The sequence below is a fragment of the Hevea brasiliensis genome, chromosome 10 (assembly GCF_030052815.1).
Source record: "Hevea brasiliensis isolate MT/VB/25A 57/8 chromosome 10, ASM3005281v1, whole genome shotgun sequence".
In the NCBI taxonomy this organism is placed as follows: Eukaryota; Viridiplantae; Streptophyta; class Magnoliopsida; order Malpighiales; family Euphorbiaceae; genus Hevea; species Hevea brasiliensis.
The window spans coordinates 8,096,175-8,121,813 of record NC_079502.1 but is presented as its reverse complement, the minus strand read 5'-3'; the positions used below and the strand labels follow the sequence as shown (position 1 = coordinate 8,121,813).

Here is a 25,639-nt window from a genome sequence, read left to right as displayed (position 1 = left end):
TCTATGGTTCGCCAACATTTCTGAATTAATTACTTGGAGAACAAGTTGAAGGATGAAAGAAAATGAAAAGAGATTGCAGAGAAAAAGAAAATAACTTTTCAATTTGTTGTTTGCATGGGAGACTTTTTTTTTTTTTTTATCCCACATGGTTCTTTCCCTCATAGTTTTTCCTCCTCTCTTTTTTTCTCCAATCTTTTAAGCAAAAGCAAAAATGGAATTTTTTTTGTTTTTCCATATTATTTTCTGTCTTGTTCTGTTGTGTCGAAACCTTCGTCATTAATTTAAGTAACAATAAAACCGTTCTAACATATTATTATCTGTTTTTAAAGAGATAAAATGACTTAAATACCCTCATATAAAATTCAATTCTTTATTTCTTATCATGCTCCTCTCTTCTCTATCGCCCATGAACCCCTTCTGTATCTCTCTTTCACTTCCTTTGTCTGCATCTCTCTCACTTTCACCACTCATTTACAGAGGTGAGCAGATTTAGATTCAAATCAAAAAATTAAATTGAACAAAATTAATTCGGTTCAATCGGTTCAATTTTAAAATTTAATTGATTTGGTTCAATTTGATTTTATATTATAAAAATTTCAGTTATTTTAATTCGATTCGATTTTAAAAAAAAATTGATTAAATCAAATCAAATTTAATAGTAATTTTATATATTCAAATCGAATTAAATTGAACCTAATCGATTTTTGAATTGATTTATTTTTATAGAGAATTTATGAATTATATTTAATTATATATATATATATATAAATTATTTAATTTCATTGATTAATGGTTATTAGGTTCAAACCAAAGTCAAAATTAGATCAAATAACTTGAAAATTAAGTCTAAATTAAAAAATTAATAAAAAATTAAAATCGATCAGTTTGAACCTAATCGAACTGAAATAGAGCGACTCGATTCAATTCGATTTTTCATCCCACTCATTTCTCTCTTGAATTAACTAAGTAAATAAAAAAAAAGCACAAACTAACAGTATGATGGACAAAATTTTCAAAGCCATAAATAAATTAGAATAAAAAATTCTTTTAACACATGAACAAGTTTATAAACCAAATAGTTGCGAAATAAGTATACCAAAATAGAAGAGAACTCAGACACCAAAATAAATGTAAGAAGAAAATGATGAATTAATCGAGAATTCCAATAATCATAAACTCAGGATTGATAATTGGCCCATAAAAGCAAATGACAAAAAAAGATGCATGAAAAAACAAGTATTAATTGATAATTGAACTAAAGGCATCCTAAAAAAAAAAAGAAAATAGATATTTTCTCTCATAAGGATTGCCAATACTAATGATAGTGATGGCAATCTATTTGAAAAACAATTGCTAGATATTCAAAAATTTTAATTTATTGAATTTATCCTGTAAGATTTATAGTTCGAGTCTTAATAAAAGTTAATTTAATAAAAAAAATAATATTACATTTATTTATGGACATTACCTATAATAAAGAATTTATATTTACCTTTAAAAAGTGTGAAATACATATGTTTTATATTATATTTTATTAAGTTATTATTATTATTAATTGATTACCATTTCACCAATATAATGTTAAGATTATAAGTTAATTACTTTATCAAATTAAGCTTAATTTAATATAATTTTTCTAATTTCTTCTTAAAATTTAATAATTATTCTTTCAAAATTAGTTTATTATAAATTTTAGAATATCAATTTGGCTTCTCCAATTTCAACAATGGTGGACTATTTCTTTGCAATTCTAAGTAGGATTCAGTATTAAAAAAGATACTCGCATTTAATTTTTTGTTTTTTAAAGAAAGAAAGAATGGGCTGGGACTTCAATTATTTATGTGGAATTAAATTCCCATCTCCTGGAATTAACCACCATTACTTGTCCATTGGGGTTGCTGCTTCATTGACTAGCGAAGCCATATTTATTTCCATGATTTCATCTACAACATATGTCGCCTATGGCTTCTAACTCACTACACAGACAGCAGTACTACGTGGGACCATACCAATCAAACGGCTAAATTGCAAATGTTGACAAACCCATCTGCTCATATTTAATTGTAATGCCACGAATTTTTTATGATTTTTTTTTTACAGAAAAAGATTGATATGCTTACTTTAAATTGGTTGGTCAGACGAGAGCTTATTGGAGAAGTTGTTGATACTTTTATTATGCCAGAGTGAAGTCTGATGGCATCATATTTGAATGAATTGCCTTCATAGAGTTAATGTCTTCACTAAGTTTAAAAAGAAAACTTAATAATAATGTTTTTTTTTTTAACTCTTCTCGCTCCTTGCTATAAACCGAGTAAAGTTTTTTTTTTTCTTTTTTATTTATTTATTTATCCCCAAAAAGGCCCCCAGCTATATATGATCGCTTCCCTAATCTCTTTCCTCTCATCTGATCTATTTTCTCTGCTTATCACTTTCTACCTTTCTTTATATTTTCACAAAGGTAAAGACGCCAACATTAGAAAAGTGATATATTCTCATATTCGTATATTACAGCAATAAGTCTCACCCTCCCAAAAAAAAACCCAAACTTTGATATAGAATCGGTCTCTGCTCCACTTCAACTGCCCACCCACCAAAAAATCTTTCCTTTCTGCTTCGCAAATCACACCCATTAGAATAAACTCAAGGAAGAGAGCAGCAACGGTGATGGGTTTTGTTCATCTGTTCATTTTTGCTTTCATTGTTTCCACTTGCAGTGAGTATTTTCTCGTAAGTATATGATATGGGTTTTCTATATTTTGTCTTCTTTTTCTCTGATTTTGGTTCTTTGCAGGCGCTGAGATCTCGAACAAGGTGGGAATAAATTGGGGCCAGCTGGGAAACAACCTCCCATCACCGCCGCGGTCAGTGGAGCTTGTCAAATCTCTCGGAGCCAAACGCATCAAAATCTACGATGCCAACCCAGACATCCTTAAGGTCCTCAAGGACACCGACATCATAGTCTCTATCATGGTACCCAACGAACTCATTGCCAACATCTCCAAAAGCCAGTATCTCTCCGATCAATGGGTGAAGACCAATGTTGTGCCTTTCTACACCGAGGTAAAAATCCGATATGTCCTTGTCGGAAATGAAATCCTCACTAACCCTGATACTGGGACATGGTACAATCTTGTGCCGGCCATGCGTCGAATCAAGAGTTCCTTGAAAACCCACAAAATCCATAAGGTCAAAGTTGGTACCCCATCGGCCATGAATGTTCTGGAATCATCTTTCCCACCTTCAAATGGAACTTTCCGGTCTGATATTTCAGCTCCGATAATTAAACCAATGTTGCAGTTTTTGAACCGGACTAAATCGTTCTTTTTCGTTGACGTCTACCCTTATTTCGCCTGGGCCGATAACGCGAAAGACATCAATCTTGATTATGCTCTTTTTGAGTCTAAAAATGTGACGTACACCGACCCAGTCACCAGCCTAACCTACACCAACCTCTTTGACCAAATGATGGATGCCATCGTCTTCGCCATGAAACGGCTCGGGTACCCGGATATCCGGCTTTTCATCGCGGAAACGGGTTGGCCCAATAACGGAGACTTCGACCAAATCGGAGCCAATATTTACAATGCTGCCACTTACAACCGCAACGTGGTCAAAAGGCTCACCACCAAACCCGCCTTTGGCACCCCAGCCCGACCCGGATCGGTGATACCTTCTTTCATATTCGCATTATATAATGAGAATCAAAAACCAGGTCCTGGCACGGAGCGGCATTTCGGGTTACTATACCCTAACGGTTCAAAAGTCTACGAGATAGATCTAAGTGGAAACACACCCGAATATACAAAGCCGTTGCCTGCACCGACAAACAATGAACCGTATAAAGGAAAGATATGGTGCGTGGCGGCTGAAGGAGCAAACAAGACTGCGCTGGGGGATGCGATATCGTACGCGTGCTCGCAGGGGAACAAAACTTGCGAGCAGATCCAACCCGGGAACAAGTGTTTTAAACCGAATTCTTTGGTTTGGCACGCGAGCTACGCTTTCAGCTCGTATTGGGCCCAGTTCAAGAAGATGGGTGGGTCCTGTTATTTCAACGGGCTAGCGACGCAGACAGTTTCAGACCCAAGTAAGTTTTTTTTTTTATATATATATATTATTTATTCATTTTGTGGATTTAAATTATTTATTTATAAAAGAAAATCTATTTGACTTGTTGTAGGTTTCGGGCACTGCAAATTTCCAAGTGTGACTCTATGAGGCTGAGTTTCATCCCAAGCTGTGTGAGGCAAGTGATTTAGGTGCCCCATTTTGCTATAATTAAATGGTTGAGATTTAATATAGTAAAGTTGGTCTATTCTTTTAGGCAAATGGGTGCCTAAATCTCTTGGCCTTTTTCATTGAAAGTATTATTTGATAGGTTTTTCATGTGGTCCAATGTATCCTATTTTATGGGTTGTTCTTCTAGAGTAGAAGATTACAACGGCTACAGAGCTATGTGTGTGGAGTATTCAGTTTATTTATTATCCCAACGGCTAATTATTTAGTAGTGGTCCTCCATTGGAGCCGACAAGCTTTTTTCAGTTTGGACCAACTGTGGGTATTTATTCCCTGTTGGTAGCCTTGGGTGTGTCAAAATGTAATTATGATTGCCAATAATAAAATCAAAGCAGCAGGCATATTGGGAGTCCCAATAAACATCATTTATTATAGAAGATTGTCAAAGTCATGATTCTATTTTTCGCGGTAGTGATTTTGAGATGCAAAATGACGAGTTAATTAGTTGCTTTTTTCTTGGCTTAAGGCTTAATTTGTTGGGATTTGTCCCCATTAGAGAAAAGGGTCTCATTCTCCAATAATTCTATATGATACCAATATGCCAAAAGCTAATTGGCATGTCTAAATCTTTTCTCACTAATCGTAATGAGGAATGAGCATGGCAATACCCTTTCTTCATTTCATGAGTGGATTGGTGAAAAGTGTTGGTTTGGATGCACAGTGGCTAGTTTATGATCTCTTAGAATTTGACGTTTAACTGCCCTCTTTTCTGTGGATTTTGATACGGCTCCACATACCTCAGTGTTGATTTTAATAAAATTATCAAAGTTAAAAGTTTTAAAAATAATTTAATTTACCTTATGACTAGGAATATCTGTCAACTCATTTTTTAAGTTCTTTAAATGTTAAAAATGCTAGAAATATCTTTCAAGAAAAATTTTTTTTCTGAAAATAAATGTAGCCTCAACCTTCCTTCCTGCCACTACTGTCTGCGTCACTAAAAGTGGTCGATGGTGGTGGAGGCACAGTCAACAAATTCAATCATGTCTCTTTTGTGTTTGGGAGAAGGAGAATGAGAGAAAATGGACTTTAAGGTTATATATATTTAGAGAAACTTTAATATTTAAAATCCCAATAAAAAAAAAATAAAAATCATAAATATATATAGCTGAAAATTAACATAATAATTTTTATTAATTAATGAAAAAAGGAAACACAGAGAGTCATTTAATAAAATAATTACAGGCATAGTCTTGGATGAGTCCTATATTTAAATATATCAGGCAAGATCACCCACGGCACCTATAAATTTTGCTGCAGCCGCGGTTGTAAGGGTTGGCCTGTTGACGGGGACCTGGATTCACATTGCAGCCAGGTGGGGGCGGACCTCCTCCAGATCTTTGGCATGGGTCAATAACACCAGGGTTCAGTGATCTTGCTTCTGCTCCATTTAACGCCAGCATGTACATGCTTATCAATACCAAGCACAACAACCCTGTCTTGATGCCCATGATTTTATTTATTTTCTCTCTTAATTTCTTTTTTTCACATTATTTTTTTCATGTTTATTCAGAGAGTTTATATAGTCATTGGAAAAGGAAGAAGAGAAGTTATTTTTATCAACTAGTTTATATTTAGCACGAATCTAACCGTAGGCTTCTCTTTTTTTAGGGTTTTGTTTTGCTTCTGCCAACTTCACATTTGGCATTGACAGAAGATACGTACTAATTATTAGATTAAAAAAAAAATAGTGTTTCCTCTAAAAAAAAGTCAATTTTTTTTTATAATACGAAGAGTAAGTCTCACATAATTATAAGAGATATTATCTTTACACCGAATACACCTAATAATTTTTTTATATTATAGCTGTTAACTCAATATGTGAATTCAAGTATATTTTGATGTTATTTAAATTTTAATTTTTGACTAGTTATTAGGATTTTTTTAAGAGTAAAAAGATATTAAGAAGAATGGAATATAAGTGAAAAAGTTTATAAGTTTTATAAAGAGTGAAAAATATGAAGGAGTCAATAAGTTTTAATTCTGCGGTATTATAGTTATTTTTTAATTTATAAAATTTTAAAATTAAATTCTATTTAAAATTAATTAAACTAAAATAAAAAAAAGGCAAATTAAAACAAGTCCAACCAGGTGTATGATTATTAGGAATTAAATGGGCTAAGCTAACTCCAATATAAATTTTGATTTTGAATTTATTTTTATGTGAATTTATTGGGTTAGGTCAAATTTCATCAATAATGTTGATTTTGAATTTAATTTGTTGTTTATGATAAATTCATTTTGTATAATATAAAACTTTAATTCTATTTAAATCCACTTAATTTAAATTACTCATAATCAATTTCAATCCATATAGATTTTGAAATGATAAATTTAATACACCAATTTCATTCAAACTGTCATGATTCCAATTTATGAATCAAACTAGCATTAAGATTTAGATCGATTTAAAGCTCTCTAAATTTATAGTAAATTTTACTGTTTATTAAATCCCAACTCAAGTCTAACATATATAAATAAAATAATATTAAATATTAAAATATAATTTAGAGAGTCTAACTTAACCAAATTCATAGGAAAATAATTAGAAAAGTCTAGCTCAATATTAAAGGTATGCAGCTTCAATTTCGATTCTAGTAAAAAATCAGAATCGAATTTCTATTTTTTTATTTTTTAAAACTAAAAGAGAAACTGAATTTTGATTCTATTTTCGATTTAATTCTAAGTACTTTTCAATTTGATTTAATTTTAATTTTAATTTTGATTTAATTTTAATTTTAAATTAAAAAAATTAACTATAATTAATAAAAAGATAAAATTTTGACCATTTAACCTTTTCTTTTTACAAATTCAAATTGTCTGGTTCCACCTATCATGCTATCGTAGACCATCTTATCAAAAATTAAAATTTTTAATAAATTTTAAAATTTCAATAAAAAAATAAACAAAACAAACCGAATAATGCACATTATTTTAATGGCAATATTTCGAAAGAAATCTTATTAGAAATATTTTTTTAAATTAATAAAAAAAAACAATTAGTTTCACGTCCAACACCAACATCATTTTATTGCTATAAAATCCTCAATTTTAACTTTATTTAAAATAAAAATCAATAACTAGCTATGGTAAATGAGATAAATTATTATTTTATCCTTCTTTTGCAGATAATAACAACAATAATAATAAAATAAAAATTTTGGGTTGCAAAATTTGGAAAGTCTAGGTCTTTTAATAATAATAATAATTATTATTATTATTATTATTAAAAAGTTTGTTACAAATTAAATTAAAAATTTAATAAAATTTAAATTAGTAATAAATGGAAGATATAAATGATATTTTTATTAAAAATAATTAATTTTATTTATAAATAAGTAATAATTAATTTAATCAAAAGAAATAAAAAACGTGAGAAGGGAAAAAAAGTAAAAGAGAGAAAAAAGTTTAATAAGCAGACGAAGGGGAGGAGTTAAGGGTTGATTTCTAGGGAATGATATTTAAGTAATTTCATATATACATATTTGCAAAGTGATCTCAAATAAGTAAATTAATTTGAAAAAATTGTGATATCAAATTACATGAAATTTAATTTCAACAATTGGTTCTAAGTCTTTCTATGCAATCTGTTTAATTTACAGCTTAGTTCTGCACTGCTTTTAGATCTAATTTTCAATTCTTCCCCTATTTTATCATTTCACTACGTATATTTTTGTTTACAATTTAATTCCAATCAAGTTCTCGGTGCAAATTTTCCCAAGTGGGTTGGTGAAGTGTGTTGGTATGGATACACAATGGTTAAGTTGGGATATCTTAGACCTTGAGGTTTATATACCAACTCGATCACATGCCTCTTTTCTGTATATTTTGATGGAGCTCCACGTTCCACAGTATTGCAATAAATATACATTTGAGGCTTAATTACTTGTGCCTATTAAATTTGTCTTGCAAAATTGGTCTATGGTAGTGGAGGCACAATCAATAAATTCAATCATTTTTCTTTGACCTATTGGGAGAAAATGTTATACATTTTTTCTAATTTATAATTATATCTAAACATTTTAATTTTGAGCTATATATCTCAACCTTTAAAATTTGGAGTAATTGTAATTAAAACTTCAAATTAATTTACAGGATTTTGAAAATTGTTCACTTGGAGCTGTGATTAATAATAATAATAATTTATATCGATGCATTTTATTATGTATAAGAAAATGAACCCTAAGATTTTAAGATTTGGATATAATTATTCCCAATGTTAAATATTATAATACATATAAATTTCAATAAAAATGAAAATAAAAATCATAAATATATATAGCTGAAAATTAACATAATAATTTTTATTAATTAATGAAAAAAGGAAACAAAGAGAGTCATTCAATAAAATAATTCCAGGCGTAGTCGTGGATGAGTCCTATATATAAATATATCAGGCAAGATCACCCACGGCACCTAAAAATTTTGCTGCATCCGCGGTTGTAAGGGTTGGCCTGTTGACGGGGACCTGGATTCACATTGCAGCCAGGTGGGGGCGGACCTCCTCCAGATCTTTGGCATGGGTCAACAACACCAGGGTTCAGTGATCTTGCTTCTGCTCCATTTAACGCCAGCATGTACATGCTTATCAATACCAAGCACAACAACCCTGTCTTGATGCCCATGATTTTATTTATTTTCTCTCTTAATTTCTTTTTTTCACTTTATTTTTTCATGTTTATTAAGAGAGTTTATATAGGCATTGGAAAAGAGAGAAGAGAAGCTATTTTTATCAAATAGTTTATATTTAGCATGAATCTAAATATGGGTTTCTCTTTTTTTAGGGTTTTGTTTTGCTTCTGCCAACCTATTTGTAAAAAACAAAATTTGTAATTTTCAATTAAAAAATAAATAAAATAAACAGACACAAAATTAATAAAACCTATGCTTATCATTTTAATGGCAATATTTCAAATGAAATCTTATTAGAAATACATCCTTTGATTAAAAAAAAAAAAAAATCAATTATCAAAACTTAGAGTTTCATCCATTGCAATTTGTGGTCTAGCTGCCTCTGCATATTTCTTCAACCCTAGTGCCCAATCGAATGCCTAGCAGACGAGCTCTTCTACAAGGGCAAGCTTTTGTCTCTCTATCGTTCCCCTTGCATCTCCATGGTTTCGTGGAAATTTTTCTTGGTTTTGTAGGGTTTGGGTACATAATTTGTTATGGCAAGCCGAAATGAGAAAGAGCAAATGAGAGATAAATTATATCATTTGTCCTTTAATTTTGGAGGTAATTTAATGTTCGTCTCTCAATTTTATTTTATAGCCTTAAAATCTTTAGTTAATAAAATTTAAATGAATAATAAATACAAAAATATAAATTTAATAAATAATATTTTTAATAAAAATAAAATAACTTTATTAATAAATAATTATTAATTAATTTAATCATAAGAAATAAAAAAATATAAAAAAAGAAAAAATCAGTAAATTGTGATTTTCTTTTTAGATAAGAATGGTAATTTTTTTACCTGAATATAAGTTATTACAGTTGGGAGATTTTCTCTGAAATAACATTAATATTTATATATTTTATAGCAATAAAATTAAGTTAGCAAAGAACATGATCTACCTTTGAAGTTGAGGGACCTATTGCATAATTTTTTTTTTAATATTATTATGAATGGCATTATTATTATTATTATTATTATTATTATTATTATTATTATATAAATTAACTTTTTAAATTTTTTTCTTATTTTCATATTCAACATATTTATAATAAAATGCATCAATAAATTTATATATTTATATGCTTTGAAATTATAAGTAATTAATTAATAATATATATTTTTATAATATATAATAGATATTTTATTAATAAAATATAATTAATTTAGTATTAAAATGATTACATTACAAATTCTTCAAAATTTAAAATATATACATTATTGAATGATCATACTGCAAATTCTTCATAATTTAAAAAATATATATATTAGCGAATTTGTGCGTTGGCTTTTAAAAGGATTCAGCAGTGGTATGAATATTATTAAATTTTAAATTTTTTTATTTAAAAAAATAATTTTCTTAAAATAATTAAATATTTATTGAAATTAATATTATTTTATTCTAATAAGTGAATATTAATTATTATTTAATAAAAATATAACTAATAAATCTTATTAATTATAATAATTATACAATGATTTAAAATTTGACCACTTCCCAATTAATTCTGTGTACGCCCCCTGGATTGATTGAAAAGGGAATAATCAAGTTTCAGAATGGATTAGAATTTTCCATATTTTTGTTTCTATTACAGCACTGAGGTTTTATGTTCAACACAAGCGACAACATAAACATCAAAACAAATTGATGTCTTATCTTATTCTTCACTTAAAAAAATAAGAACTTGATAGCAGCTGCCCCTTCTTATCATCTCTGCTCCTAACTCCATCCTTATTCGTCCCACTTGGCAACCCCTCTACATCCGGATAACACATCATATTTTTTAACATTATCCACCCATAAAAAAAATATTTTTTAAAAAATATTATTATTGAAACAATCTAGTCTTGATTTGAACATTATTTCTAATTTGATTTAATTTTTTAAGAGCAGAGATGATAATAAGTTATATTTTTATAAATATTTGATTTGATAAAATTTGAATAAAAAAAAATTTAAGTAATATATAGTTGAATGTAGAGTAAATTTAGATTTAAGTTTTAATTATTAAGTAGTTTGAGTTAGATTTAAATTTTATATATTGAATATCTGTTACTCAAATTCGATTATATGAATATTTAATTAAATATAAAATATATATTTTTCATGATAATATTTATGAACTTTTATATATTTTATTTTATATAAAATAAAAATGAAATATTTTATGAAATTATTAAATTTTTAAAATATAAATTATTAACAAAAATAGTTTTTTATGTAGATTTTTAATTAAAATATATAAAATTAAATAGAATTGATTATTTTTAAGTAATAATAATTAGGTTTGAAACGAGTTTAGATAGTTGAAAATAAATTTTAATCGGATTTAAAATGAGTTTAGGTTTTAAAAATATTAATTGGATTTGAATTTGAGTGAGATCATTCTCATGGTTATTCTACTCATTGCTATCCCTATTTAAGAGTAAATTTTTAAGCATATCAGTTCAAGCCTAAGTTTAAACTCAAAATCATTCACTGAAGTAGCTCAGTAGATTGAGAGTTGCCATAACTCGTAATTGGAGGGAAGAATAATTTTTACTCGCATATTTTTATAAAAAGAAAAAATTATATATATATGATAAATTTTACTTTAGCCTCTAAATAGAGATGGCAATGGATTGAGATTTTTGTGGGTAACCAATCCGATTGAACTCTCAATAAGATGAGTTTGGGACTGTTCGAGTTAAAAATTTAATATTCATGATGAGTTCAGGTCGGATTTGAATTTTATATGTTGGGTATCCGTTATCTGAGTCCGTTTATATAAATATTTAATTAAATATAAAATATATATATATATATTTTAATAATATTTATATATTTTATATAAAATAAAATTGAAATATTTTATGAAATTATTAAAATTTTAAAATATATTATTAATAAAAAATAATTTTTTATATAAATTATTAATTAAATATATAAAATTAAATAAGTTCAAGTATTTTTCGGGTAATAATAATTGGGTTTGTGACGGGTTCGGTAAGTTGAGAATAAATTTTAATTGAGTTTGAGACGAATTCAAATTTTGAGAATATTAATTAAGTTTTGATTCGAATAAAGTGATTTTCACGGACACCCTACTTATTACTATCCCTAGATTTATTTCTGGTTCTATCGTTAAAACCATTGACTAGAGCTGATTTTGGATTTATTTTGGACTGATCTCGGTCTGGTTCAGGGCCTGAACCAGCCCCCTGGCCGCCCCTACATTTTCTGCCAGTGTCCTGCTTTTTCTCTTGCCTTAGTCTAAACCCTTATCCATATCCAATATCTTATGTATCAGAGGCACAGCCCACTTCACTGGGAACCTCATTACATTATTAGCAGCAGCACTTATCTCTCTCTTTAGGGATTTCGCTCTCTGTTAATGGACTATAGCCTCTCTGCCCGCACAATTATCTCTCCCCATTTTTTACCATCCACGGTAAAGTCTCCTTATTTACCCTCAATTTTCCCTCCCCCTTTCAACCTCAACTTCGCCTGTCGGAGCCAAACTACTACTAGTACTTCCCTTCGCCGGGAAGTACGACCGCCGCTGGTCGTGGTTGCCAAAGCAGGGTCTAGCCACTGCGAGCCCAGCAGCAGTAGCTTAAACACGCCTCTTGAGCCGCGCACGGCTGCTGGGAAGTTTTTGTCTAGTGTGTTTCAGAATCAGAGAGAGTTGTTTCATGTTGCGGTTGCTGATGAGTTGAAGCTTTTGGCTGATGATAGAGATGGTGCTGTTTCTCGCATGTTTCTTAGCTCTGACTCCGATGAAGCCTTCCTTCACAGGTTTGTATATCCATCTATAGTTGCAGTCCTCTTAGTTAACTCGATTTTGAAGACGATAGGTTCAACATTTTGTGAGTCAAATTGATGAAGCCAAAAAATGGCTTAAAGGACAATTGATTGATACCCTGGGGTTGACGCCAGCAGTTGGAAAGCGTCAGAATTTGGTTACAGATTGTAGGTTTGGGCCATGTTACTCTTCTTTTGGGAGGGCAAAGATTCAAAGTAAAAGAAATGAAAGAAATATAGAAAGAAAGAAAGGGGATTCTATTCAATATTGATTGCCTTACTTGAATAGCAAGGCCTAGGAATTTATGCACCAGAAAGTGCCCCACTTCTTGAGGGATTAATCGGGAAAATTTTAAGCCCCCTGAAAATGAAGCTAACCTCCAATTCCACATTGTAGTTTGTTAAGAGTGCCACTAGGGATACTCTTAAGTACTCACTCTAACTTAAAAATAAACACAATCTCAAGTTTGGAAAGTGTCTTGACTTAGGTTGAGTTCCTCGAGTTATTCTTGTTCCCAAATAATATTTATTTAACGTAATAGATCATGGGTGTCATTTACCGGATCATGGGTAATAAAGTCAACTAACAATGGAGCTTAATTTCAATAAAATCCCATAATTTGAATTGAAACATATGTAGATGGCAAAATTTGTTAAATTATGTTATTGGTACACCTGTTCTACTAAATGGGACCTGTTAGATGGTGGATCTCATCTCTTCTCTTGATCACAACGAGACATTATACATTATAATTGATTTCTTAAGCAATCTAGCTTAATGTCCTGTTTTCAGAAATAGGTTCAAGTGCTGGAGATCCTAAATAGCATAGCAATAACTTGTTTCTTAAAGGGCATTCTAGCATTCTTTGATTGAGAGAATCGTTAGTTTGTTGTTCGTTCACGTTTGTTAGTAAACAATCAACGTTAGCATACAGAAAATGATATTATTATGTAATGATGTATGTGTTTCCAATATATTGGTTTTTGGTGCAAATGTATACTAATATTTATTCAATTTCTCATTTGAACTAAAGTTTTCATGATAGGTTATCAAGGGATTTAGCCAACAAAAATTTAAACTCTCATTTTCTCACTCGGCCTCTACATGTTCTTATCTGGTATCAGTGTCCCTATCTCCTATGATGATGGATGCTAGCAAACCTTTATTCATGATAGATAAGAACATGAAGAGCATGCAAACCATTTTTACCTTTGGCTTGTTGTTGCACCTTGCACTACTGTTGACAATGCTGAACTGAACCAGTCTTTAACAGTTGTGCTTGTTTCATTTGTACCGCTACATTTTATGTATGTATTACTGTTAATCCACTTTGTGCTTTATAATTTGGATCATCTTCTCTCTATCATTTCATGTGACGTGGGTATTCCTGACATTAAGTTGTAGCAGTCAATGGATTTATCTCATACTCCATAATATTGAAACTAAGATGCAAGTTAAAGAGTTTGCCATATGTTGGAGAACTGATGATTTAAGAGAAACTATGCTTATTAGGTGCAGATGAAGGCTAAATATCTTTGAAGTTAAATGATTGAAAAGAAGTCACATTTCATGTGATAAATACATAGACTGAGGCTTAATTCAAGAAGGGCTTTTCGAGAATGCTCAAGGAAAAAAAAATAAAAAAACTCCTTTTGTGCAAACATTTCAAAACTCGTTACTCCTCTTTATGTCTGTGTTGTCAAAGAATTGTTAGACCACATGTTGAACCTCATTGGTTATACTTTGTTGAGAGCCTCAGCTTCATTGATAATTTAAGCTTTTCCTTTTAGCTTGTCTTTTTTAGGCTCTGAAAAGCATTGGAAAATTTATGGGCCAAGAGAAGGAGAATTCACAAATGATGTGGGTAGTGATACCTTATAGCACTGGATTTAGATGTGTTTAGTCTATCAATGCCTACAAGTTTACAATGCAATAATATTCTTTGTATCAGTAGAGTTCTGCTGTGTTGAAGTGTAGATTGTTAGTTCCTAAAGCAGGTATTGAGCTACTTTTCCTTACATCTTGAGTGGGTGACCAAGGCTGACTGATTTGATCTATATTTAATTTGATATCCTAGTTTGAGAACTTAACTGTGAATTTAAACCTTCTCTGATAGATATTTTACTTCATGGATAATTCTTAACATAGATTACACAGAAAATTTGTATAATTAAAAAAATAAAAATATTTGTCTGCTTAATGGGCAGCAGTTGAATGCCAAGGTAATGCTAACATGGAAAGCACCTTGCAGGCTATGATAGCAATAACTTCAGTGGGTACTATTTGTGCAGCACTTTTTGCTAACTTGAACATAGGATGGATGAGAGTTCTTGGCAACTTCTGTATATGGGTGGGTGTGATGTTATAAATACTTTTAACTAATTAATTATATTTCTGAATGTCAGGAGAATTGCTGAACTGAAAGAACACGAGTGCCAAATTGCTGTTGAAGATATTATGTACATGTTAATACTTTTCAAATTCTCTGAGATCAGAGTCCCTTTGGTTCCAAAGCTCTCTAGTTGCATTTATAATAGCAGACTAGAGATATGGCCTTCAAAGGACTGGGAACTAGAGTCCATTCATAGCTTCGACATTTTAGAGATGATAAGGGAACATGTCTTTACAGTAATTGGCTTGAGAGCGAATTCTAGTGTCACAGACTGTTGGGCAACAACTGAGATCCAACTACTCCAGCTTGGTCAGATGTATGCAGCCTCCATCTTATATGGTTACTTCTTGAAGTCTGCCTCCTTGAAGCATTATTTAGAAAGGTGTCTAGCTGTGCCCCACCAAGATATTCACCTTAATTGTAGGAATGTGCTTCAACTTCAAGACTCATTACCTCATGATCTATCAAATCTAGTTTTTGGTCACATAAGCAACGTGCAATCTGTTTCATCCGGTCAAGGGTCAAGCAAGCAGGACTGTAAACATGAAAATTTGAAGTGCTATGTGATGGGTTTTGACGCTGAGACATTGCAGAGATGTGCGAAACTGAAATCTAAAGAGGCTGTAAATTTGATTGAGAAGCATAGCTGTGCACTTTTTGGGAATGACAAGAATGGTTTGCTGGAGAATGATGAGGTTATTTTGACTTCTTTTTCAAGCCTGAGGAGATTAATTTTGGAGGCAGTTGCTTTTGGTTCTTTCCTTTGGGACACAGAAGAATATGTCAGCTCTGTATTTAAGCTAAATGAGAACTATTAAGACAGAGAGAAGTTGTCAAGTAAGAAAGGATTGGCAAATCTGAGTCACGCTCTTTTTGTAAATTAGAGTTTGATTTCTCCTTTTATCTGAGAGAACTCATCAGTTTGTTGTATAGTGTATATTTATACCTTAAATAATGTGCAGCCTACAAACTGTTGTGTATTAGCATGGAGTTTTGATGTTAATTGCAAGTGGTGAATTATAGTAAAAAGGACATGATTCATAATTTGTATATTACAAAATTTTCATGATATTTCTTGTATTCAAGGAAGTTCCTGAGATATTTGGAATTCATGATGTGAAGTCTTGAATTCAAGTCTAATTTGTTCCAAATGAACCAAGAAAAGATTGATTTGCTTAGCAGATTTTCTTCCAAAGGAAGATATAATGTGCTAAGTCCACTTCACCATTCATCAGGTGAAGCTTTAGCCCTAGGCATAAATTAGGGTGAAGCAAGAAATTTGGAGTCGGTGCTATGCTGCAAATGTCTAGATTATTGACGTTATGCTTCATAACATATAAAATATATTTAAATTCATTGACAGATCTAAACTTTCTGTTAATCCACCACCAGTTTTTGCTGCCAATAGAAACCAATTGTAAATTTTTCAACACCTGACATGAAAGAGAACACCCTTTGTTCAAAATAGAAGATTCTTCTGATGACCTATTGGCCTTGGGTTAAAAATCCAGCTCCTGCAAGCAACTTCATGTAGCCAGAGGTTTTTTTATTATCATTAATAACTTTTTTTTATACAATTAGCTTCGATTATGACTCCAACTCCAAATATAATAAATCTGGAGATAACTGTAGTACAATTGAACTAAAGCTCATTAATTTTTCTCAGTAAGATTTGAACATGATATCAGCACATTTCTAAGTTGATTAATAAAGATTCCCTATTTTAATTTAAATGGATCGGCTGGAATTGAGGATCCAAAAATCAGAATTTGCTAATTTTTATTTGACTTCTGGTCATAATTAATAATATAGCTAAAGCAACATCTTAATTAACTAGATTCATAGTTCACGAGTTGAAGTCTTCCCTGAATTTGGTGTACTAAACAATGTAGTCACCATCTAATTAATTTTTTAACTAAGCATTAGTTAGAATAATATAATTAAAAAGCTAGATGGAGGCAAGCATGACAATTTCTTAGAACAAGTGCTGAGTGAGGACAACAACTACCCCATCTGATACTAAACGTAGAACAGATCACCCAAGGGAAATTCAACGGTTTCCACTACACAACATCAACATCGCCTTGGAAAAGTTCCATTCTTTGAAGATTATTGTTTATAAATTCTAACCCATATAATACTCAACTCTTTGCCTTCATTCACAAGTTTTCTTCTCTTATCTCTCTTTCTCTCTCAAATTCAAGATTAATAATCAACCAGAAAGAAATGGTAGTCTTCCTTTTCAAGCTGATTTTCTTTGCTGTAAACACAATCTCAAATCTCGTTTCACGCTTAATCTTCACTGTTACAGCTTACCTTCTAGTGTTGATCATCCAAGCTTTCAAGGTACCTGGTGAAGCTGCCCATGGTGCACTTCAACAGATTGCAGAGGCTGTCAAGGCATGTTTTGATTACATGTTGGAGCTAATAATAGAGGCAATAAGTAGTTTAATATCTAGTGGTTTTGATCTTCTTACAGAAGCAGTTACGGGTTCTGCTGCTGTTACAGGGTCGGCTATTGGAGTTGTAGTTGAGAAGACAAGATCATCTCTTGACGGGTTGTTGAAAGATTTACCTGAGCTTGCTGATAGCTTCTCAGAGATGGTTTCAACCCTGGTCACAGATTTGTGGAATAACTACAAGGAAGCTGTCGGATATGTCACTGAAAATGCTTAATTGATTATGTAGTACTTTTACCTTTTTTTTTTTTTTTTCTTTTTCTTTCTTTTTGGGTGGTGTGATATGATGAGTTTTGCAAATAGATGTTTAGTAGAAGATGACTAGAGAAAATAAATGTTCTTATTTTGATCCATCTTTCTTGTTCATTACTCATTACCTTGAATTCCTTCTGGTATATTAGCAATTGGTCATAAATTCATTTTTGTTTATTGTAGAGGCAGGGGATAGTGGGGTTGAAGTTTGATCTCTTACAAATCATATATACAGCTATCATATGTCCACCACTGTAATCAGTGATAAATTCATAGAATTTTTTTTTTTTTTAGATAAAATACAGAGAAGAGAAAGATTAGATTAGTATCGAAGCCGATACAAAATACACTTGAAGCGAGGGATTAAACATAAAGGATGAGTCTCGTAGAACTCGATTGGCAAGCGTGTGGGCTGCTTGACTGTAATTCCTCATCACAAAAGAGAAAGAGACCTTCTAAAAAGAAGAAGCCAAGAGTTTGATATGTTTAACAACACCTTTTATGTTCAAAAGAATAAAGCCTCCATTAAGAGCGTTGATTAAAATTTAAGAGTCTCCTTCACAGACAATCTTCATGAAATCGTTAGCTCTTGCAAGCAAAATTGATCCTCCAAGGCCAAAGTTAAGTATCAATATAGTGGGGATTTGAGGCTTGCCATGAGAAGAAGAAATAGAAAACAAACAAACAAATGGGTGGCATAGAATATAAGCTACATAGCAGAGATGTGTAGTCCTTTGAAGGATACATATGAAGAATCTGATGAGATATTAAGTGAAGTTTTCTTCCCATAAAAGGTTATGTTTAGTTGTTTTTATGAGGGATGGATTTTATTTTTAATTTTAATTTTGACGATGTTAAGGTTGCCGGCAAAGGATCAGGCACAGTGAGAAACGAGTGAAAACCAAAGAAGAAGAAATTAGGCAGACAATTCCGCGTGGTTGACTTTGTATGCAGCAACGCAGACAAGACAAACAACAGGTCTTGAAGATAATGCAAACAATTTTTCCTGATAAAAAAATCTCTATTCTATTTAATTTAATAGATTAAAAAAATCAAATTTAATTAAATTAATTTATTCTATTTAATTAATTTAATTTAAATAATTATTTTTAAAAATTTTATTTTTTATTTAATTTAATTATTTTATTAAATTAATAAAAATCAAATCCAATCAAATTATTATTCGGCTTCCATTTTATCTCTAGCTCAGTAACCCAGACCCAGCGCTTAATATTTAAAGGCTCAAGCTTTTCAACAGGTCATAGGAGAATTTTAGTTAAAAAAAGTCATCATTTTTTATTTAAAAAATAGTTAAAAAATATAACTTTTACTATAAAAGATCATTGGAAAATTACTTAAAATTTTTCTTTCAAAACCTTAATTAAATTAAAAAAAAATAAATTTTTATTATTTAAAAAAACTGAAAAATAATTTAAAATTTTTTCTTTCAAACCTCAATTAAATTAAAAAAAAAATTCAATTCTACATAAAAGCATATGGGAATACGAAATTTTATTTTTCAGTTTGTTAATTTTTTTTTTAAAAAAACTACCCCAACTTTACATAATTCGCATCAAACCCAAATCTGCAGAAATTGTATGTGAAGATAAATTAGAAGAGAAAACAAATTAAGGGGGAAAAAATTAATTTGTGTGAAACCCAGAGCAAATTTTCTAACCACAACAAAATAGAAAACAAATCACAAGAAATTGTCTCACACCAATAAATACAAACCCAAATGGAAATCAAGACAAATAAAAAGATAATTTTGAATAGAGGAAAACTATTAAATAAATTCAGAAATAAAATTGTATTTTGGAAACTTTTCTATAAATTAATTATTTTTCTAAAAAATGAAATTGTGTTTTGGGAACTACAACCAAGCGTCCTTATTGTTGGCGATGACCGATGCTGGCAACAAAATCAGACGACCTCAGCAAACGATGATAATGACGAGAGATGGAGAAAAAAATAAAAGGTGGCAAATGCGCAGCGTGTAACGTACAAACGTGTAACGTACAACCACGCGATCCACGTTTCTCTCACATTAAACCGGCGCCTAGAACACTCCACAACAATTTTTTAGTGATTAGAGAAATTTTAGTCATTTTATCACCGTTATCTTACCAAATTATCAAAATATTAACATCACTTTTTCTAGAATTTCTCGCTCGCCTTTCCTTTCTGCATACGCCTCTTTTCTCTGTCCAAACGGCTTCGCTTCTTCTGAACATGGCGGGGAAGCTAATGCACGCCGTTCAATATGATAGTTATGGTGGAGGAGCCGCTGGTCTGAAGGTCACTGTTGAATTGAATTCGGCTCCTGTTACCTAGCATCAGCTGCTTTTTTTTTTTCTTTTTTGCGGGGGGGGGTGGGTGGTGGGGGGTGGACTGAAATTGTTTGTTAGGGTTTTTGTGAATTTTGTTAAATTCTTTAACTTGATTTACATATGGATGTAAAGGCAGAAACTTTTTGGTTGTTGCAGCATGTTGAAGTTCCAGTCCCTACTCCAAAGAAAGATGAGGTTTTGATAAAGTTAGAAGCAACTAGTCTAAATCCGGTTGATTGGAAAATTCAAAAGGGCATATTGCGGCCTCTTATGCCTCGTAAATTCCCTCACATTCCAGGTATATTATTATTGTTGTTCTTATTATGTGATTATATTACTATAGCCCATGAGAAACGCTCTTTTTAATATTCTTTGGATCTTATGCTGATGTGCTAATGTCTTAGTTTGAGTGTATATGTGGGCATACACACTGAGTGGTGTGTTTGGATCTTATAAATTTTTGTGGAGCTTTAAAATGATCTTTCCCCTTAAATTTTTTCTGCCGATAAATTTTTTGCTGCAACAGGTACTGATGTGGCGGGAGAAGTTTTAGAGGTTGGACCAGGAGTAAAGAACTTCAAAACTGGTGATAAAATTGTGGCTATGCTTAGCCATGCTGTAAGTGCTTAATCATTGATTGATTCATCGTATTTAAGTTTTTGAAGCAATTATTGACCTTAGGTTGTAATATCTCAGTGATTGATTAGATGTATCAGAATCAATATATTGACATTTTCATTTTCAAGTCAGTCACTGTCTCACTGGATGAAAAACAACGATGGACAGGAGGTAAATCAGGGGAAAAAAAAGCATTGAACGGTGATGTGTTAGAAGTCTCATGTTTACTAGAATTGAAAAGCACACGAAAAAATTTCTGGGGAATGGTATGTTTAATGAACAATTTGCAAGTGTTTGCATGCCTTATACCTTAATTATCTGTTTCCTGAGTGGCAAATCTTGGGTTCCTCAGAATCTGCCAAGCTAGGAACCAGTGATTTTATTGACCTTCTTTGTCAAATAAATTCTCATTTGTAACTTAAACTTTTTTGCTCCAGGGCAACTTGGTCCTTTCAAAAGTGAGAGTTAAATAATTCTCCTTTGGATGTGTCCCCACTTACCTGCTTCAATTAGGTCGATGAAGCATATTCTTAATGGCATTAATTGTGCCCTTCAGATAAACGTATAACTAGCTCAAAACTTTTTGGCATCTATGAGATTTTGCTATGCAGAAATATTACCAAGAATGGGAGAATAGATCTTGTAAACCATGAAGTATACAACATGGAAAGAATACAGATATTGGACTTTTAGACTTGGCGATGTGGTTGTTCAGATATAAACAGTGGTTGCTCTTTTCATTCCTAAACTATTGACCCCTTCAAAATTTGATTTGATCACATCAATTAGTTGTAGTCAAATTCAATATGGCTTCCAGTTCTTTCTGACCGTCTTTCTTCTGGTGCTCTTGTTGATCATGAAAACCAAGAATGTGGCCGCTTCAGCCCTCATCAAATTTTCCATTATTATTATAATTTTTGGATTTTTTTTTTTTTTGGGGGGGGGGGGGTGGGGTTCATGAGTTTTTCTTTTTTTTTTTTTTAATAGGGGAATTAGGGGAGTGAGAAATCGAACCTTTCACCTGTCAGGGTGAGTGATATGCTTTTAGCAACTAAACCAAGTCAAGCTAGGCAGTGTATACCATGTAATAATTATAATTTTCATCTGTATCAATCTTTCTTCTGTAGTTAATTATGTTATGTATTGCTAACTGCAGACTGGAGGTGGACTAGCCGAGTTTGCAGTGGCTAAGGAGAGCTTGACAGTTGCAAGGCCAGCTGAAGTTTCAGCAGCTGAAGGGGCAGGCTTGCCAGTTGCCGGCCTTACAGCCCATCAGGCCCTCACTCAGTCTGTTGGGATCAAGCTTGATGGGAGTGGCAAGCAGGCCAACATTCTAATAACTGCTGCCTCAGGTGGTGTGGGTCACTATGCAGTTCAGCTAGCAAAGCTTGGAAACATACATGTGACAGCCACTTGCGGAGCCCGTAACATTGAGTTTGTAAAGAGTTTAGGGGCTGATGAGGTCCTTGATTACAAGACTCCAGAAGGGGCAGCTCTGAATAGCCCATCTGGACGGAAGTATGATGCAGTGATCCATTGTGCCACTGGGATTCCTTGGAGTACTTTTGAGCCTAATTTGAGTGAAAATGGGAAGGTTATAGATATAACTCCTGGCGTTAATGCCATGCTGACTTTTGCTCTAAAGAAACTTACCTTCTCCAAGAAGCAGCTGGTGCCACTGCTTATGGTTCCCAAAGCTGAGAACCTAGACTATCTTGTTAAACAAGTGAAGGAAGGGAAGCTTAAGACAGTTATAGACTCAAAGCATCCCTTGAGCAAGGCTGAAGATGCTTGGGCTAAGAGTATTGCTGGCCATGCTACTGGAAAGGTTATTGTGGAGCCCTAGATAAATATATTGTTCTTAAATTGTTAAAAGGTTACTACTATACAGGTTGCGTATGTGGGCCAAACATGGATTGTACATTAGAGTAAGCATGCTTCTGACGCTATATGTTTGTGTCTTGCTTTGTATTTATATCTTCACGCTTTTGTGAACGGTTGAGATTGGTTTATTTTGTCTTGCAACTCTGGCTATTTGTTTCATGGCTATGGGACTTAAGAAGACAGTATTTGATAGGATGGAGTTGTGTAAAGGTTACAACCCCATCACATTTAAGAACTTTTGATATATTAAAAATAAATAAATAAAAGTAATCATAATTCAATTATAATGGGAATATCATTCGCCCCATGTGGCATGTGGTTCTCTGAAAGCAAGGTGAAGCAGTGGCGTGAGAAGCTTCACATCTGAGTGCCTTATTTTTCTTAATATTTTGAGAAAAATGCGTGGTTTGTAGCTGCGTCTGGGTTTGAATTTTGTTATGTTGAATTTTTGTATTGACTTAACCCATGCTTTCAGTGGCTAATAAATGATGGTCCGAGCAAGAAAAATCTGCACTAGACAAGCAGAGTCCTATCTAGCCAAAGTTGACTTCAATGGCCACCGCAAAGCATAGCCACGCCATAAAATCCCACAACACCAAAACGCTTTCCACTTCTCCTTTCTCCCTGCTCTTCTGGATATGGCGAGGAAGCTAATGCACGCCATTCAATATGATAGTTATGTTGGACGAGCTGCTGGCTTAACTGTAACTGTTAGTTTCCATTGGTTTCTTGAACTTGAATTGTATGGAATTATTCAAAATGATTATAAGTCATTTAATTATTCAAAACGATTATAAGTCATTTGGCTATAGTATAACGTATTTGATTTAGTACAATTATTAGGTAGTTATTGTTTGTTGCAGCAAGCTGAAGTTCCAGACCCTACTCCAAAAAATGATGAGGTTTTGCTGAAGTTAAAGGCAATCACGGTAAATCTAGCTGATTGCAAAATTGAAAACGGCATGGCCCGGCCTCTTGCAGATTCCCTCACATTCCTGGTGTATATATATATATATATATATATTTCGTTTGAAACTTTAAGTGGACGACTTCTGTATTATTAAGTTAAAATTCACTGAGATTAATTATATAACAATTTTTTAATAAAATTCACTGAGATTAATTATATAACAATTTTTTAAGATTTTGATCATATTTTTAATTGGTAGATAATGATTGTCTCTTTAGGTTCTCATTGCACATACATTGTTTCATTCTCAAGCAGATTATTTCAGTATTATTTATGTAAAATATTATTTGGAGGACTGTTTGTTTCAGCTTGACTGTGACCATTGCAACAGGTACCGATGTGGCAGGAGAGGTTTTAGAGGTTGGAGCAGAAGTGAACAATTTCAAAACTGTTGATAAAGTTCTTGCTTATCTTACCCTTACTGTAAGTGCTTAATCATTGACTCATCATATTGGTGTTATTTCCCTAACCTTAATGTTGCAAGAAGTGTATCAGAATCAATGAATCATTGTATAGAAATTGTCAGCATCGATCTTAAGTTCTTAACTCTGTTGTTACTAATTATAGAGTGGAGGTGGACTAGCTGAGTTTGCAGTGGCTAGGGAAAGCTTGACAGTTGCAAGGCCACCTGAAGTTTCAGCAGCAAAGGGCAGGGTTACCAATTGCTGCTTTTACAGCCCACGAGGCTCTCACTAAGTCCGTTGGGATCAAGCTTGATGGGAGCGGCAAGCAAGAAAATTTTCTGATAATTGCTGCCTCAGGTGGTGTGGGTCACTATGCAGTTCAGCTAGCAAAGATTGGAAACGCACATGTAACAGCCACTTGCGGAGACAGTAACATTGAATTTGTATAGAGTTTAGGAGCTGATGAGGTTCTTGATCACAACACACCAGAAGGGACTTCTCTGAAGAGCAATCTGGAAGGAAGTATGATGCAGTGATCAATTGTGCTACTGGGATTCCCCGGAGTACTTTTGAGCCTAATTTGAGTGAAAATGGCAAGGTTATATATCTGGCTCCAGGTGTTAGTGACATCATGAATTTTGCTCTGAAGAAACTTACCTTGTCGAAGAAGCACCTAGTGCCAGTGTTTGCTACTCCCAAGGGTGAGAACTTGGATTATCGTTGAAGGAAGGGAAGCTTAAGACAGCTATAAACTCAAAGCACCCCTTAAGCAAGGCTGAAGATGCTTGGGCTAAAAGTATTGATGGCCATGCTACTGGCGAGATTATTGGGGAGCCCTTGTCCTTGAATTTTTAAAATGTCTGCTGCTTTGCAACTGTGGTGCATACATACGCCATGCCAATTAATGGGGAAACTATTGCATGGTATGGTGCACCATCTCATAAGCATGACGTGGTATTTCCAATCAATAACTATAAAACACATCAGCAATTTTATTACATGATTTATTAATTTTTGTTAAGCTACTTTTTGAGATGTACCAGAGGTGTATCTGAGCGTCATTCTTGTAATGGACCAAGGGGTTCCTTCAAAATACGTAATTCGTCTTCCTCGTCGGTGAAGCTGAAACAGTATGTTAACATTCAATGTTTTCTCTAGGCACCATAGTTCGAGCACTTGTGACTTCACCTACTCAAACAAAGCGATAGATAGACACACAATCTACCAACCAGGATGAACATCGGGTCTGCTGGGGACTGGATTTTTATTAACTCTAGGGTAGGGTAGGAATAATAGGAACGCGCTAGATTTTGTTTGTTTTGGCTACAAGGTCATTTATTTTAATGGATCGACCATGGTCGTTGGGTGGGTTTCCCTGTTTTGTAGAGAGAAAAAGAAAGAAGAAAATGACAGGGGAAGAGAAAAATTAAATAAATAAGTAATTCTCAGGAAAAAATGAGAAGGAAAATTAAGTTTAATTCTTAAGAAAGAAAAAAGAAAAAAAATTATGATAATTTGCGTGGAAAATGCTCGTTTAAGTTATTTTGTTTTTTTATCTAAATTAAGTGAAAAAT

General features: G+C 32.4%; 3 protein-coding genes and 1 pseudogene across 5 annotated transcripts; all 4 read left to right on the top strand.

The window, feature by feature from the left end:
- Positions 1-2,373: 2,373 nt before the first annotated feature.
- Positions 2,374-4,656, top strand: LOC110646235 (probable glucan endo-1,3-beta-glucosidase A6). Of its 2 annotated transcripts, none has more exons than XM_021799623.2 (3): positions 2,374-2,727; positions 2,792-4,087; positions 4,181-4,656. In XM_021799623.2, exons 2-3 carry the CDS (start codon positions 2,968-2,970, stop codon positions 4,216-4,218), a joined length of 1,158 nt encoding a protein of 385 aa, XP_021655315.2. In that variant the 5' UTR covers positions 2,374-2,727; positions 2,792-2,967; the 3' UTR covers positions 4,219-4,656. The 2 variants fall into 2 exon arrangements, with proteins under 2 accessions (XP_021655315.2, XP_021655314.2); XM_021799622.2 differs by having other exon boundaries at positions 2,375-2,713.
- Positions 4,657-12,152: 7,496 nt separating this feature from the next.
- LOC110646233 (UV-B-induced protein At3g17800, chloroplastic) lies at positions 12,153-16,192 on the top strand. Its single transcript, XM_021799620.2, has 2 exons — positions 12,153-12,749; positions 15,162-16,192. The coding sequence occupies exons 1-2, from the start codon at positions 12,346-12,348 to the stop codon at positions 15,964-15,966; spliced, it is 1,209 nt and encodes a 402-aa protein (XP_021655312.2). The 5' UTR covers positions 12,153-12,345; the 3' UTR covers positions 15,967-16,192.
- A 3,661-nt stretch (positions 16,193-19,853) lies between these two features.
- Positions 19,854-22,832, top strand: LOC110646232 (chloroplast envelope quinone oxidoreductase homolog). Of its 2 annotated transcripts, XM_021799617.2 has the most exons (5): positions 19,867-20,157; positions 20,346-20,487; positions 20,716-20,807; positions 20,936-21,073; positions 21,964-22,832. In XM_021799617.2, the coding sequence occupies exons 1-5, from the start codon at positions 20,092-20,094 to the stop codon at positions 22,651-22,653; spliced, it is 1,128 nt and encodes a 375-aa protein (XP_021655309.1). In that variant the 5' UTR covers positions 19,867-20,091; the 3' UTR covers positions 22,654-22,832. The 2 variants fall into 2 exon arrangements, with proteins under 2 accessions (XP_021655311.1, XP_021655309.1); XM_021799619.2 differs by lacking the exon at positions 20,936-21,073 and having other exon boundaries at positions 19,854-20,157.
- Positions 22,833-22,976: 144 nt separating this feature from the next.
- LOC110646228 (chloroplast envelope quinone oxidoreductase homolog) lies at positions 22,977-25,160 on the top strand (annotated as a pseudogene).
- The last annotated feature ends 479 nt before the right edge of the window (positions 25,161-25,639 follow it).